The 13,028-nt window shown below is 45.7% G+C and overlaps 1 protein-coding gene across 1 annotated transcript in view; it reads right to left on the bottom strand.

Annotated features, from left to right (window-relative positions):
- sema6bb (sema domain, transmembrane domain (TM), and cytoplasmic domain, (semaphorin) 6Bb) overlaps positions 1 to 13,028 on the bottom strand; it is a 55,705-nt gene that overhangs the window by 25,569 nt on the left and 17,108 nt on the right. The window contains exons 6-12 of the mRNA XM_071921947.2: positions 12,596 to 12,686; positions 11,877 to 11,996; positions 11,031 to 11,119; positions 9,773 to 9,990; positions 3,512 to 3,643; positions 2,736 to 2,885; positions 1,467 to 1,646 (exon numbers count right to left, since the gene is read on the bottom strand). Of these exons, the coding sequence (XP_071778048.1) occupies positions 1,467 to 1,646; positions 2,736 to 2,885; positions 3,512 to 3,643; positions 9,773 to 9,990; positions 11,031 to 11,119; positions 11,877 to 11,996; positions 12,596 to 12,686 (980 nt within the window). The remainder of the gene's footprint in view (positions 1 to 1,466; positions 1,647 to 2,735; positions 2,886 to 3,511; positions 3,644 to 9,772; positions 9,991 to 11,030; positions 11,120 to 11,876; positions 11,997 to 12,595; positions 12,687 to 13,028) is intronic.

Here is a 13,028-nt window from a genome sequence, read left to right as displayed (position 1 = left end):
CTTCTGTCTACATACCCAGAGGTTCATTACAGGGCAGAAGACATCTCTGTGTGTGTGTGTGTGTGTGTGTGTGTGTGAGGTGGGGGGTCTGGCCTGGAACACAAAAGGAAAAAAAAAAAAAAACTGATCTGGTTTCTATGTGCTCTTTCTCCTGATTAGCTCGGTGCCTGCTGAGACAGCGGGACAGTCGCTGACCCCCTACTGGGCTCACCACACGCACCAAATTATCCCTAACACACTGGCTCCAGTTCACACCAGCACATTCATCACTTAGTCCTCCCATCTGACTTCCCTCTCCTGCCATCACTATTCCTCATTTTGTCACTCGCGAAACAGAATAAATAAGATGGGACACAATTCAGTGAGCAGAGTTTGGAGGGGGACGGGAACGCAGACAGGGGAAGTTGCATTCGTTAGTAAATCAAAAGTGAAACACCGTAGGTTGATGGTAGGTAGATGAGACTCTTCCGTAGGGAGACGGGGTGTTTCCACACAAATGGTTCAAGACATAATCCTTTGTTTCCCCTTGTTGTCTGCATGTTGAATATCAGATCAGGGGGCACAATTAGCACTATAGTAAGCCAGTGTTTAGAAACTCGTTCTTTTTAAATGCTTCTAATTAGCCTTCGTGAAAGATAATCACCGACCAAAGCTCGCTACATCTGTGGAACAGTCCCGTTCTTCCCCCTGCAGCCATCCACCATGTCGCATACTGAATCACAACAAACAACAACAGCAAAAGTGAAGACTTTAAAAGGCCGTGGTACCCAGTGTCCTTACGTGGTGTTGGACATCCGAGGTAGTCTCAAAGCTGCCTGCATCATGCAATGTCCTGCCTAATTTGAAAAGGACTCGAAGTCCTATCCATTTCAATCTTTTTTTAAGATCAGATTCAGCTTCAGAGCGAAGATAAGAGGTCAATTTCCCTGATAGCATGGAATTTTTGTTCAAGATTAATGATAGCGTGATTTTATCATCATTTCATTAATTTCTGATTCTTTCCCGTTACTCCTTTATATGGCTTTAACCTCATTAGAAGATGTTTAGATTTCCTGATAATGAATATTAGCCTCTAATCCTTTTCTTTTCTGTTTGCCCTATTTGTATTCTCGGTATGAGGTTACACTGTTCCAGCTCCTGCAGCAATTACATGTATCTCAACCTCCCCAAAGAATAGGTGAGGTTCTCTGCATAATTCAAGATATGTCATGTTTTTTTTTTTTTTTTTCTGCGACTCCTCATCTAGGCGTATCACACCACCAGCTCCCCTAGCTGTGTATCCATCAACCCCAGATGTCACTTAACCCTTTCCTGGTAGCTTCTGCTGTTATACATGTTCTTTCTGTGATTTATTCCTTGTCAAGCACTCTCACCATTGCAAGTCCCTTCACTGTATATACCTCAAAATGTACAAAATGTGTTACTCATTTCTGTTAACCCCTTTGCTGTTTAGTTTAACTTCTTACTTATCAGGGTTGAATCCCTCCAGCTCCTCCAGGAAGACGTTGGTGTTGGTGACGGTGTTGTCCTGGTTGGGCATGATGAGGAACTTCAGGATGGTGCCTCTGCTCGAGCCGAGGAACAGGACGGTGCGGTTTCTATAGGGCCCCGCCTCCGTATCCACCACCATCTTATTCAGCTGGTACCTACGCAGTAGGGGAGATGCAGCGCTGTATTAATAACAACGCCACAGAGTTGTACGGTTCAGTTGGGACCCAGCTTCCATGACGACTAAAAGCATATTCAACCAGTTCCTGGAGGCGCGTATATGATTTAAGTGCATTACTGGTGATTGGTTTAAAGGTAAAATATGGACTCTTGTGAGTTCAAATGCATAATATGGCATTCTCTCTTGAGTCTGTGCAAAATTAAATGAATTCCACAGTGCGAAAACTGTTCATCAAATTTGCATAATAAACTAATTACGCCAGACGTTCAGTCATTAATAATATCAGTCAAGTAAATGGGCTTGTCTTGGAACAATAGAAAAGTGTTGCTGAACTGCACACACTCCAGTGTGTAGGCGTCAGTAGTGTAGAATAGAAGCCATGTTCTGCTGGGTGTTTAATATTCCACATACATCGAGTCCCTGTAATCCCCTGGTGGCTGGTCGCCAGTGGGACTCCATACGGTAGATAAGAGAGAGGGAGGGAGAGAGAGAGAGAGAGAGAGAGAAAGAGAGAGAGAGAGAGAGAGAGAGAGAGCGGTGTGCATGCATGTGGGACTCGATGTGCCACAGCTGCTTGTCTGCTACTATACTACAGGCTTTCACACCCAACCAGACACCATCTTCAACAGAAGGAGTCTAAAGCCCCCAGCAGAACGCTAGGTGTTAAAAACACTGTCATAAACTCAAAGAAATATTTATGAAAAAACTAAAACTGAACTATCTTCTCGCCTTGTAAAACTAAAATAAAATAAAAAAAACAGGTGAAATGCATTTAGTTCTAATCTTTTTGTTTATATGTAGGGTATTAAAGAGAATGAACACTGGGCAAAGAAGTTTTGGCTGATTTTGCTGAATGCTAATTGAAAAAATCTTGTAAATACATTTTTAAAATAATTTATGATTTATTGTTTGTATTACACTATAGCTGTTGAATAAAAGCTAAAACCACCAAACCCACACTGGAGGGATCTAAAAATAACCTAAAATTTAAATAGAAATTGAAAATGACCTAAAAACAAAAAACTATTATAAAACCCATAACTATAATATAAAGTTGCGGCCTCACCTGACCATGGTTCTGACTATCCAGGGCCTCTGTCCGAGTGACGGGACGGCTTCGTCCATCAGAGGATGAGTCTTGACAAAGTTGAGCATCTCATCTGGGAAGGAGTTGGAGGAATTAAACCTGGAACCTTGAACAGCACAGCCGCCGGGCCTGGGGAAGGGAATTAGGGGGACAACACGGTTCAGCGCATGTTTAGCAGACAGTAAACAGGCAGAGCAATAGTTGGCACTTCCGACTATTCCCGTCTTCGCTGAAAATACTGCTAGACTGCTTCTTTTTTTGGCTGAGAGTCAATGAGAGTTTCTCACATTCAGACCAATATCGTTTTTCTGCGGGACGCTTATTTGATTTAGGTAAAACAGCAGAATGTTTAGGGCCTTAGTAAGCTACAGATAGTGCCGTGAGATCCAGATGTGCCTTTAAATGAGTAATTATCCATTATCTTTGCTTAGCCAGTCTCCCTTTTTTACCTCTTAACTAAAACTGATAAAAAATGACTTGTATTGTTGTTGAGGTGGTCTGCATATTATTTATCAGCATGTATGGATATAATTGTAAATATGAAATCTAAACCCTCACCATGAGCTCTGACCTGTAAAACAAAAAAATGTTAGTTGATGTTTGCCTTTGTAGGGCAGAAAGCTGAGTAGCATGGCTGAGGCCCCACTATAATTTGAATACAGCCTGTTTATAATATATTCTCATAATTCTCGGATCACAACCACATAATAACCAGGCTTTATAGAGGTGAATAAAGTGATTACAGCCATCTGCACCTTGGCTTCGGGATGACTTCATCAGGAACTGGCGTCCAAATAGACTCTGGTGATTTCTGCTCCTTGAACCTCCCATCAAACACCCCAGCCAGCTGCTCCATGTCAAAGGCACACACTGCCGAACCTGGGATACTACAGAGAGAGAGAGAGAGAGAGAGAGAGAGGAGAGGAGAGGAGAGACAAAGATGAGACAGAGGTAGATGGAGACAAAGGAACTGTCAGTCAATAAAACATACTGAATTGATTTGAAATGACTGTCAGTCCTGTGTCAAGCAGGCCTTGCTCTCTGAAGACAGAGGTACAGAAAGAATAAGTGAAGGAAAAAGAAAGGAAAAGGTAGCTAATACCTAGACTGAAAAAATAGACCGTGGGAGATGAAAAAAGGAAAAGAACGAAAGAATTTGAAATATAGACAGTGAATTGTGAGCCTGAGAAAGAGGCAGGCACACGGCAAAGATGACAAATTGGATTTAGACTGTTCATACTTTGACATTCAATGCTCGAACACAAAGGGAATTGTTGCTGAGAAGGAGAGGAAGACAGGATAAGATAGACACTGTCAACTTAGCGGGGGGAAGCAGAGATATGCGGCGGATGCAATAGCCAGATTAGACCCATGAAAAGATCTTGGCTGGAATTCTTGGAATATAAAACGAAATAGGAAATGAGTCACTGAAGATTCTCAACTCTCACAAAGGAGGGAAGATTCTCGTAAAGGAAATGAACCCAGCAACACGTTCCAGTAAAAAGCCGACTGCACCTCCGAGGCTGTTTAACTACACATGAACCCACCAACACAGAGTCAAACATCTGCTTGATGAAGAAACCATAGCCCACACACACACACCCACACACACACACACAGAGAGACACACCTCAACACACACAGCCACAACAAACACACACACACACATCCTGTACAAACACAGACACATCCACAGTCAGACAGACTCTTTTTTCCACTGAGCCTTGGTGTATTGCAGCTAATGAAAAGTCGTACTACAGAGACAGGGGGAAAGAAAGAGAGTAGTGTCAGGACGAGATGAGGAATGAGTAAAAAAAAAAAAAAAAAACAAACAAAAAGAAAACAGCTCTTGTCTCCTGCTCCGAGACTTGTCCTCCGCTCTGAACATGTCCTCATCATCAGTGACTAATGGTGTACGTGGTGTGAGTATGTGTGTGTTGGTGACTAAGGCTTTACACTTTAACACCACACACACACACACACACACACACACACACACAGAAAACCTGAGAGACTGAGTCACCTGCAGCCTGCTGCTACCAGACGCCCACACCTATCCCGGTCTCTCTCCCTCTCCCTCTCTCTCTCTCTGTCTCAAAACGAAATCATGTCCCACCCCTGGTTCGAGGGCCTGAGCAGCTGCCCACCCCCCCTCCTATTCCGCATCGGGCTGTGCAGTGTTGTCTATCGAACGCTCCTTTGATAGTCACAGGAAGGGTTTTGTTTGGGAAGGCAGCGCCTGGAGGCTGGATGTCGGTTTTTGCGGCGGGGAGTCTCGCTCTCCCGATGTGCCGTTTGATCGGGTCGCTCCGTCTCCCTCCGCACTTATCATTCATAGGCAGGGATGTGACTCGACCCCCGGCCAGCGTGGCGGAGCTGCAGGCGTATCTGCGGACGACACGGCGCCTCTCTCAGGACCGCAGGCACCAGATGTTGTGTGTGACACGTCTGCCAGTGAGGCACCGATGCCAGCTTGGCTTCCTTTCTCTGTCTCTGCCTTCTCCTGCACCCCCACCTGTCTCTCTCTCTCTCTCTCTCTCTCTCTCTCTCTCTCCCTCTCTCTCTCTCTCTGCAGGTCACCGCTCTTCGCTGTGTAGGGCTCCGTGTCGAACAGAAGCAAGCAGAGAGGCCTCAGGCTGTTTTTCCTCCCATAATTCTTTTAATTCTGTTCTTTTTCGCCCTCTAACAGTCTCTCCCGGCTTTTTTTCTGTTCTTTTTTTTACGCAAATTTAATTTTCAATCATTTTCTCACTTTCCCTCTACGCTCGTAACCTCTTTCTTTTGCCCCGGCCCTTTCTCGTCTGCATTTGTCCGTCCTTCACTCTTTCCTCTTTCTCCCCCCCCCCCGACCCGGGCTGAGTGACAGGCTGTCCGGGGCTGGATGGGTAGGGTGTCGGTCGGAGCGGAGAGAGGGCTGCTGTGGAGTCCAGACCACTTCCTCACTGTTTAACAAGCTCACTGACAGCTTGGTATAACACAACCCCCGTGGACACGCGATGCCTCGGAGGGATGGAAAAGGAAGAAGAAGAGGAGGAGGGGGAGGAGGAGGAGGTGGAGTTAAGGAGAAGTTTCAATGTCAATCCTTTAATCCTTCTCTCTTTCTTTCACCTCCACATACGGCTAATCTCTCGGCCCACCTCTCACATCCGCCTCGATTTCTGCCCTCTACCTTCATTTTTGATATTTTTCTGCCATTCTATTTCTCTCCTTTATTCTACCACAAACCGCTTTCCTCTTCCCCCTTCATATTCGGACATTCTACCTACATTTTCATACTCTTCTTGACCTTTCCACATCAGGTCCCCGTGCGGACTAGCGAGCACCTCTGTGACTTGTATTTCCCTGGTGACATGGCTCTCCTGTCAGCTGCATACGTTGTTCTTTTCCACACCCCTTTCTCTTCTCCACCTCTACCTAGCCACCCAGCTACGCAGTCTTCATGTAGGCCCAGGGGGACGAGCTCGCGCATCTGTGTGTCTCCCCCCCCCCCCTTGTGTCACATTTCTCCTGGCACCGTAAACCTGTCCTCCTCCTGCTCCTTGTCCTCCCGATTTCCCTCTCCTCTGCGGTGTTTTCCCAGAGGGACGTCCCGCTGTCCCACCCCGTCACATGGGCTTCTTTACAGCCCAAACCAAACATGGCCTTCCACGCTCAGGATGCACTTGATTTGCTTTGCTTTGCATGGGATGTTTTCCTTGCATTCCTGCACAGCCCCATTAAGCCTAATGAGCCCACTTCACTCTTCCCCAGCAGCTGTAGTCATTTTCAGCTTCCAACAGCTTAGCGAAGAAATAATTGAATTGGCTATTTTGCATCACCAGTCCAGTGCAGCACAGTGAAGATCCTAGCATAAGCCTTCCAATTGACGTCTTGCTGCTTTTCTTTCGGCATATACCCACTTAGTCCTGCTGCTAAATAAAGCACAAATACTTATTTTTCTAGCTTGTTCCCCCCCCCCCCATCTCTCGTCTCTCTATTGCTTTCACATTCTCATTCTCCTTTCTCTCCTCACTTACTCCCTAGGCGTCCTTGACCTCTTGAGCATCAGGAGTTGGAGTGCAGGAGGCGCTCAGTAGGAAATCCATGCTCCTCTTTCATCCCCGTCGGAGAGGAAGGGCCCGGAGCAGCAGAGGTGCACACACACAGGAACTGGCAGCCGGGGTGGGGGGTGGGGGTGGGGGTGGGTGGGGGTGGGGGGTTGGATTTTATATTCTGGAGGTTGCCAGCTCTCTGGGAGCCACTCTACCTCTCTCTTTCCCTCTCGTCCCTCACATCGTCAAGTCACATCAGCAGAGACAGAGGGATCCTGCAGATGCGGCTTGCAACTCCGTAATAGGTGAGGAGCCGGTATGTGGCTGTAAAAATCCTCCCTGGGGTTTGTGGGCACAGGAGGAGATGAGTAACTAGAGAGTGTCCAGGGGAGGTTCTGGGAAAACCTGTAAAACCCTGACTCCATCCCATTATTCCCATACTACAGTAACACGTGTTGCACAGGGTGAAATGGCAGGACAGAATAGCTATTCCTCCATTCCCAGATCCTGCCTCACGCTGTTTTCACTGCATGCTGCCAGCCAAAGCAATTTGTCTGGCGAGCATTTAGCCAGTGTGGCGCAGTGGGCCACACAGGGCCACTGGGAGGTTTGCAGCTCACCTCTCTCCTTCTCTCTCTCTCTCTCACTCTGTCTCTCTCTCGTTTTTTATCCTCCTCCTCCATCCCCCATCTCTCTATCTATCCATCCAGCCCTTCCTCTCTCTCTTTCTTGGTCTGCAGTCATTTAAAATAGTGCCCAGTAGCAGTTTACCCAGGCAGGGGTTTGTGTGTTCAGCTGGTTCTCCTCTATGGCATGCTGGTAATACTGTTATCTGGGAACCATTGTAAGTGTGTGTGTGTGTGTGTGTGTGTGTGTGTGTGTGTGTGTGTGTGTGTGTGTGTGAGAGAGCGAAGCATCCGTCTCTCTCTGCAGGCACTGGCCGCTCTCGCAGCGTAGCTCTTCCAAACACACGCAGATAAGATGCAGCTGATGAAACAGTTTTAGATCTCAGAGAGAGAGAGAGAGGGATGAACGTGTTGTCCATTATTGACTTCCTTGTCCTTGAGTTTTCTCGTCCCTCCCCCTCTTCCTCTTCTCCTTACAGCTCTCCCTGCTCCTGTTCACCAGCTCCCCCTTTATTCTCCCTTCTGTCTCCTCTGCTTTCACATTTACTCACTCATTCTCTCTCTCTCTCTTTCCCTTTGCCTCCTTCTTTACTCTGAGTGCAGGATGTTACTGGGAGGAGTAGAGTAGAGTAGTCCATTGGTTAGAGAGACAGTCCTGCAGCTAGTACTGTATATCTCAAATTCAAAACCTAAATTTCAAGACTGTGTTGATTCCAGTTCAGAGTCAAATAGTTGGTGTTTGCAAAAATGTGTGTTTGTTTTGATATGTTTGGACTACCAGATACAGTAAGTGGTATCAGGACCATTCAGGTAGTGTCAGGTAAGTGGGCCATCACAGAATAAGTATACTGAATTTGAGCCTGTTAGACGTCTCTGTATGCAACATAGCAAAACCTGATCCTAGCTGTTTCCTTCTGTACAGCTGAAATGAAGGATATGCCCACAAACAGCCATTTAGTCTCCTATTCAGTCTTAAAATCTTACTTTTCTTAAAACTGGTGAAAAAGAACCTGTCAATGGTGTGAGGTAACCTCACGCTTCCAATGTTGTTTCATTTGTTTCAGGAATTTTCTAAGTAATATTTTCTAGAAATAAGTGTCTAATATCTAATATCTTCGTCTAATATCTTCAAACAAGGCAGAATAAGGCAATCACTCCATTTTATCAAGAAAGGGACACTTGAATCAAGACAATTGTTGAAACAAGTTGATTTGCATTGGAAATAAGGGAAATTAATTCACCCCACTGGCAGATTTGTTTTCACTTGTTTTAAGAAAAAAAGGGTTTTAAGATTCAATACTAGATTGAATGTCTTGAAATGTCTTAAAGATGTACATCTCTCCAGCGTGGACACACTCTCAGAGTTGTTGCACCAAAAGGATCGCAAGTATATATGCAGCACACATAAATATTTCTGCTGCATCCACTTCCTCCCTTTGTTGTTCAATTTCTCTGCTTTACTGTTTGTGCTGTCTCTGGCTCTGCAAACACTCTCACTCTCCCCTAATCCTCCATTTACCAGGCAGCATCAATCTCCTCTCCTCTCCCCTTCCTCTCCTCTCCCCTTTGCTTCCCTTCCTTCTTCTTCTCCCCTCTTCTTCTCCCCTCTCCTCACCTTTTTTCAATTTAACATTGTCTTTCAACAAATCACCCCTTTGTCCTCACTGAAAGCCTTCCATGTGTCTTAAATTACTGTGTATCCTATGATCTTGACCTGTGCAGCCCCACATGGCCCATTTCTCTCTCTCTGGGGCTTTGCTCGGCCTGTAGGAAGCCTTGCTCTTTCAGACTTCAGGGAGGCAAGAGCAAACGATGGTGGTCCAGTACATTTTCAAGGTGAGCTGTGTGAGTCCAGCCGCACACCGTCGGCCCATCTCCTTCACCATGGGAACTGTGTCTTGATGCGTTTCTACGTCTGCGTATTTCTTTATCAACAATCACAGTATGACGAAGCCCCTTTTCTCTGTTAGGAGAGGACATGAATTGAAATCCCATCACTTCAGCCCTCACACTCACGAATGTGCACACACACACACACACAAACACACACACACACACCACACACACACACACGTATTCAAAAATGCACTTTCGCTCTCTCTCTCTCTTACACACACAAACACACATAAGGACATACACACACACACACACAAACCCCACTAAATAAAACCTTATTTGAAGGCAAACAGATTGCATATTGATCTACAGTGCCTGTGTGTGTGTGTGTGTATGTGTGTGTGAGTGTGTGTACATGTGTGTGTGCAGGTATGTGTCTGTGTGAGAGAGAGAGAGAGATTGAAAGCACATATTAGTGTGTTTTGGCAGTGTATTTGTGTGTGTGTGTGTGTCTAAGCTCTACCTGTTGGCCGGTGTGGAGAACACTCCCAGGATGATGTCTCTGCCGTGCATCCTGATGATGGGGCTGGTGGAGTGGAGGAGGTTAAAGTAGAAGTGGGAGTCGCCGGGGACGGAGCAGTTCAGACGGGCCTTCAGGAAAGACGTCCACTGCTTCTCCAGGACCCGCTGAGACCCGCCCAGGTCCCGCTTACACACCCGCGCCACACGGGACACCACCACCTGCAGGGAGTCACGCACAGAGAAGCCGATGTACTGCAGGCATACAAATGGTTGTGTGAAATATATCTGCAATGTACAGACGGACACATGTGCACACCTGCCCCCCCCCCCCCCCCCCCCCCCCCCCCACACACACACACACACACACAGACACATGCACAAACCCTCCTTGAAACACAGCTCACATATAGTTCAGGTACTAAGCTGGGGAGTTAGGAAACATTTCCAGAGCTTTGCGTTTCATCTCCAAAAAGGCAGGTTGAAAAGCTCTTTTAGACTCCAGGGCGATCTCTAAAGAGTCATTTGCATGCTATTTGCAATGCGTAAACCCTGTTTTGACAGATCATTGTTTTATAATGGTAAATTTAATATCAATTATTCATGAAAATGTCAGTGCATCTCAAAATTGCTTCTTTGAACACCCTCATCCACAGAACGGTGATGCTGTTTAAGTATCCACTTACTCTGCTCTCTGTAAACATGCCAAGCCAAAAGCCTTGTGCAAGCACATCTCCCCAAATGTGAATTGCTAATTTATTAGAGAAAAAAGGTTTCTTGATGCTGACTTTTTTTATTTTTTATTTCATGAGGATGTATCCCAGTTCTGGTTAGGGCAGAAAATATACACAGAAGGTACAAAAAAAAGGGCTTTCTCGGGTTAATTCAGACACGAGTTGTTTGCTCAGACCGTGATTTGTTGGATTAGATATGCAGACAAACAAATACAAGGAGGAAAGGTCAGTGGAGCTGTGGGGAAAACAGGTGATATTGACATTCAAATAATAACAGCAGAAAAAAACATTTAGACCAGCATCTCCTTACATAGCGCTGCATTTTAAAGCTCTTCTCATATTCCTCTATAGGCCTTTTTATAGACTCTCATATGAATGGACCTTTACCTGTAATTCATCTGTGTGAATAGTGAAGGTTAGGGAATTTGCTAAGGAAGGAGGCTATTTTTCTTAAATGTCATTTATGCTTGAGAAACATGAGAAACCCAATTGGGTACGGCTGAGACCCGGTCGGCACGACTTCTGTACCTTCTCCAGGTAGTTGAACTCCATGGCCATCTCTCTGAAGAAGAAGTAGATGTGAGGCCCCCACTCCACAGCGCTGACAAAATACGGCTCTATATGGTGAGAGAGAGAGGGACAGAGAGAGAGAGGGAGAGAAAGAGAGGGAGAGGAAGAGAGAGACAGAGAAATGGATGGATATATACAGTATATAGAGAGAAGGTGAATGAAATATAGATGGACCGTGAGAGAGAGAGAGTCAATATCACACAGCGGCTGCAAACACATCAGTCACATCCAAGACAGTGGAAGACAGTGAAAAAGAAGTAAAAGCCACGCTTAATTTCATTACACGGTAAAAAGGGGATTTCATACTGAACAATAAGCGCATTACAACTCCCTTAAGTATTCGGGGACTCACTTGTCCCACTATGTGGTTGTTGCACTATTACACCTGGGACCGGCTGCAACCTGCGTGTGATATTGTGTGTTTTATTGTGCTTTTTTACAGCCTCTTTGTCATCTTTGGGTGTAATTGCAGTGTGACTGTGATGCGGACGGTCCAGGCAGAGGCAGGGAGCGGTGAGCTTGACTGCTCCGTCTCCAGTGACCTGAACAGGGAGTTGTCAGGCTGCTGACTCAGGCCTCGGCTCCTGACACACACATATTGATTCTGCTGCTAAGTGATGTGGACATAAACTCAACCCATCAGACTCTTGACAACAACAACAACAACAACAGCAGCAGCAGCAGAGATGATACTAACGAGAGCACATAAACGCACGTACATACACTTGAATAAAACACAAACACACACACATAAATAGGCACACACGAGCACACACACACACACACGCACACGTCTGTAGGTACCTCTGAACCACTTGGAGTCGTGTTTGACGGTGCGCAGGGCGGGGCTGTCCCCAAGGCTACGGTAGATCACTGCATCAATGGCCAGGAAGTCTGTCACTGTAGCTGTAAACAGATTCCCCTCTGACAGGAACACACACACACACACACACACACACACACACACACGCACACGCAGACTAGTGAGTTGGAGAGCCAGCCAGAGCAACAGCATAACTGGAACCAATAAAGCCTGAGTGAATGATGCTGTATTATGCCGGTGCTGCATCATAAACCTGACACTACTGACCAGGCGACGATGTAATTGCAGCACATAATTGCAGCTGTGCACTACTCCCACAGAAGAAACAACATTTCTACTTTTAGCTAATATTGGATAATGGGATGATGGCTATAGTAATGGCTCCCTACAGTTTCAGCCACATAGCCACTGCTGATTTGATTATAGTGAAGTGTTTCAATCCGATGAAATAAACAAACCAAATGAATGAAAATGACATTTTCTCTAGAATCATAGTAGCTCTATTGTCGAGTATATGCAACGTATTCCAGGGTCAGAAATCTCTTTTGATGATGATTCCTGGCAAATATTCATTGCTACAATCACTAGAATCACAAAACTAAATTTGTGATAACACATTGTGAATTTCATAGTGTTGTGTGATCCATGTGGATCGTGTCTCATGTGAGGAATGAAAGATCCAAAGAAAGGTGTGTCTTACCTGCAAACAGAGCTACGTTGGCGTGTTTGGGGTCGTAAGGGCACCTCGCCATCCCACTGACTGTCTCTCCTACCATCTCCAGGGTGTCTCCCTATTACACCACACACACATACACACATACACACACACACATGCACACATCAATCAATGAACCCCAAACAATATGAATGCATCTACAGCAGCATCATGAAAACAAGCCACTAGAGGATGGCAATTAGAGAGTGTTACCATAAGTGCAAAATAATGATTCACTGGTGGCAATTAGGCACAGCAACAACAAGAGAGTCACATACTCAGGCATAAATAAAACACACACATACACACACACACACACACACACACACACACACACAGGTCCATACGCCCACACAAGCAGTCACACCGCTACTTCACGCATGTCTCCATCTCTCACACACAAACATACACACATATT

The sequence above is a fragment of the Centroberyx gerrardi genome, chromosome 9 (genome assembly GCF_048128805.1).
Source record: "Centroberyx gerrardi isolate f3 chromosome 9, fCenGer3.hap1.cur.20231027, whole genome shotgun sequence".
Taxonomy (NCBI): Eukaryota; Metazoa; Chordata; class Actinopteri; order Beryciformes; family Berycidae; genus Centroberyx; species Centroberyx gerrardi.
Note: the sequence above shows the minus strand (reverse complement) of the source record. Positions and strands in the feature narration are given on the sequence as shown.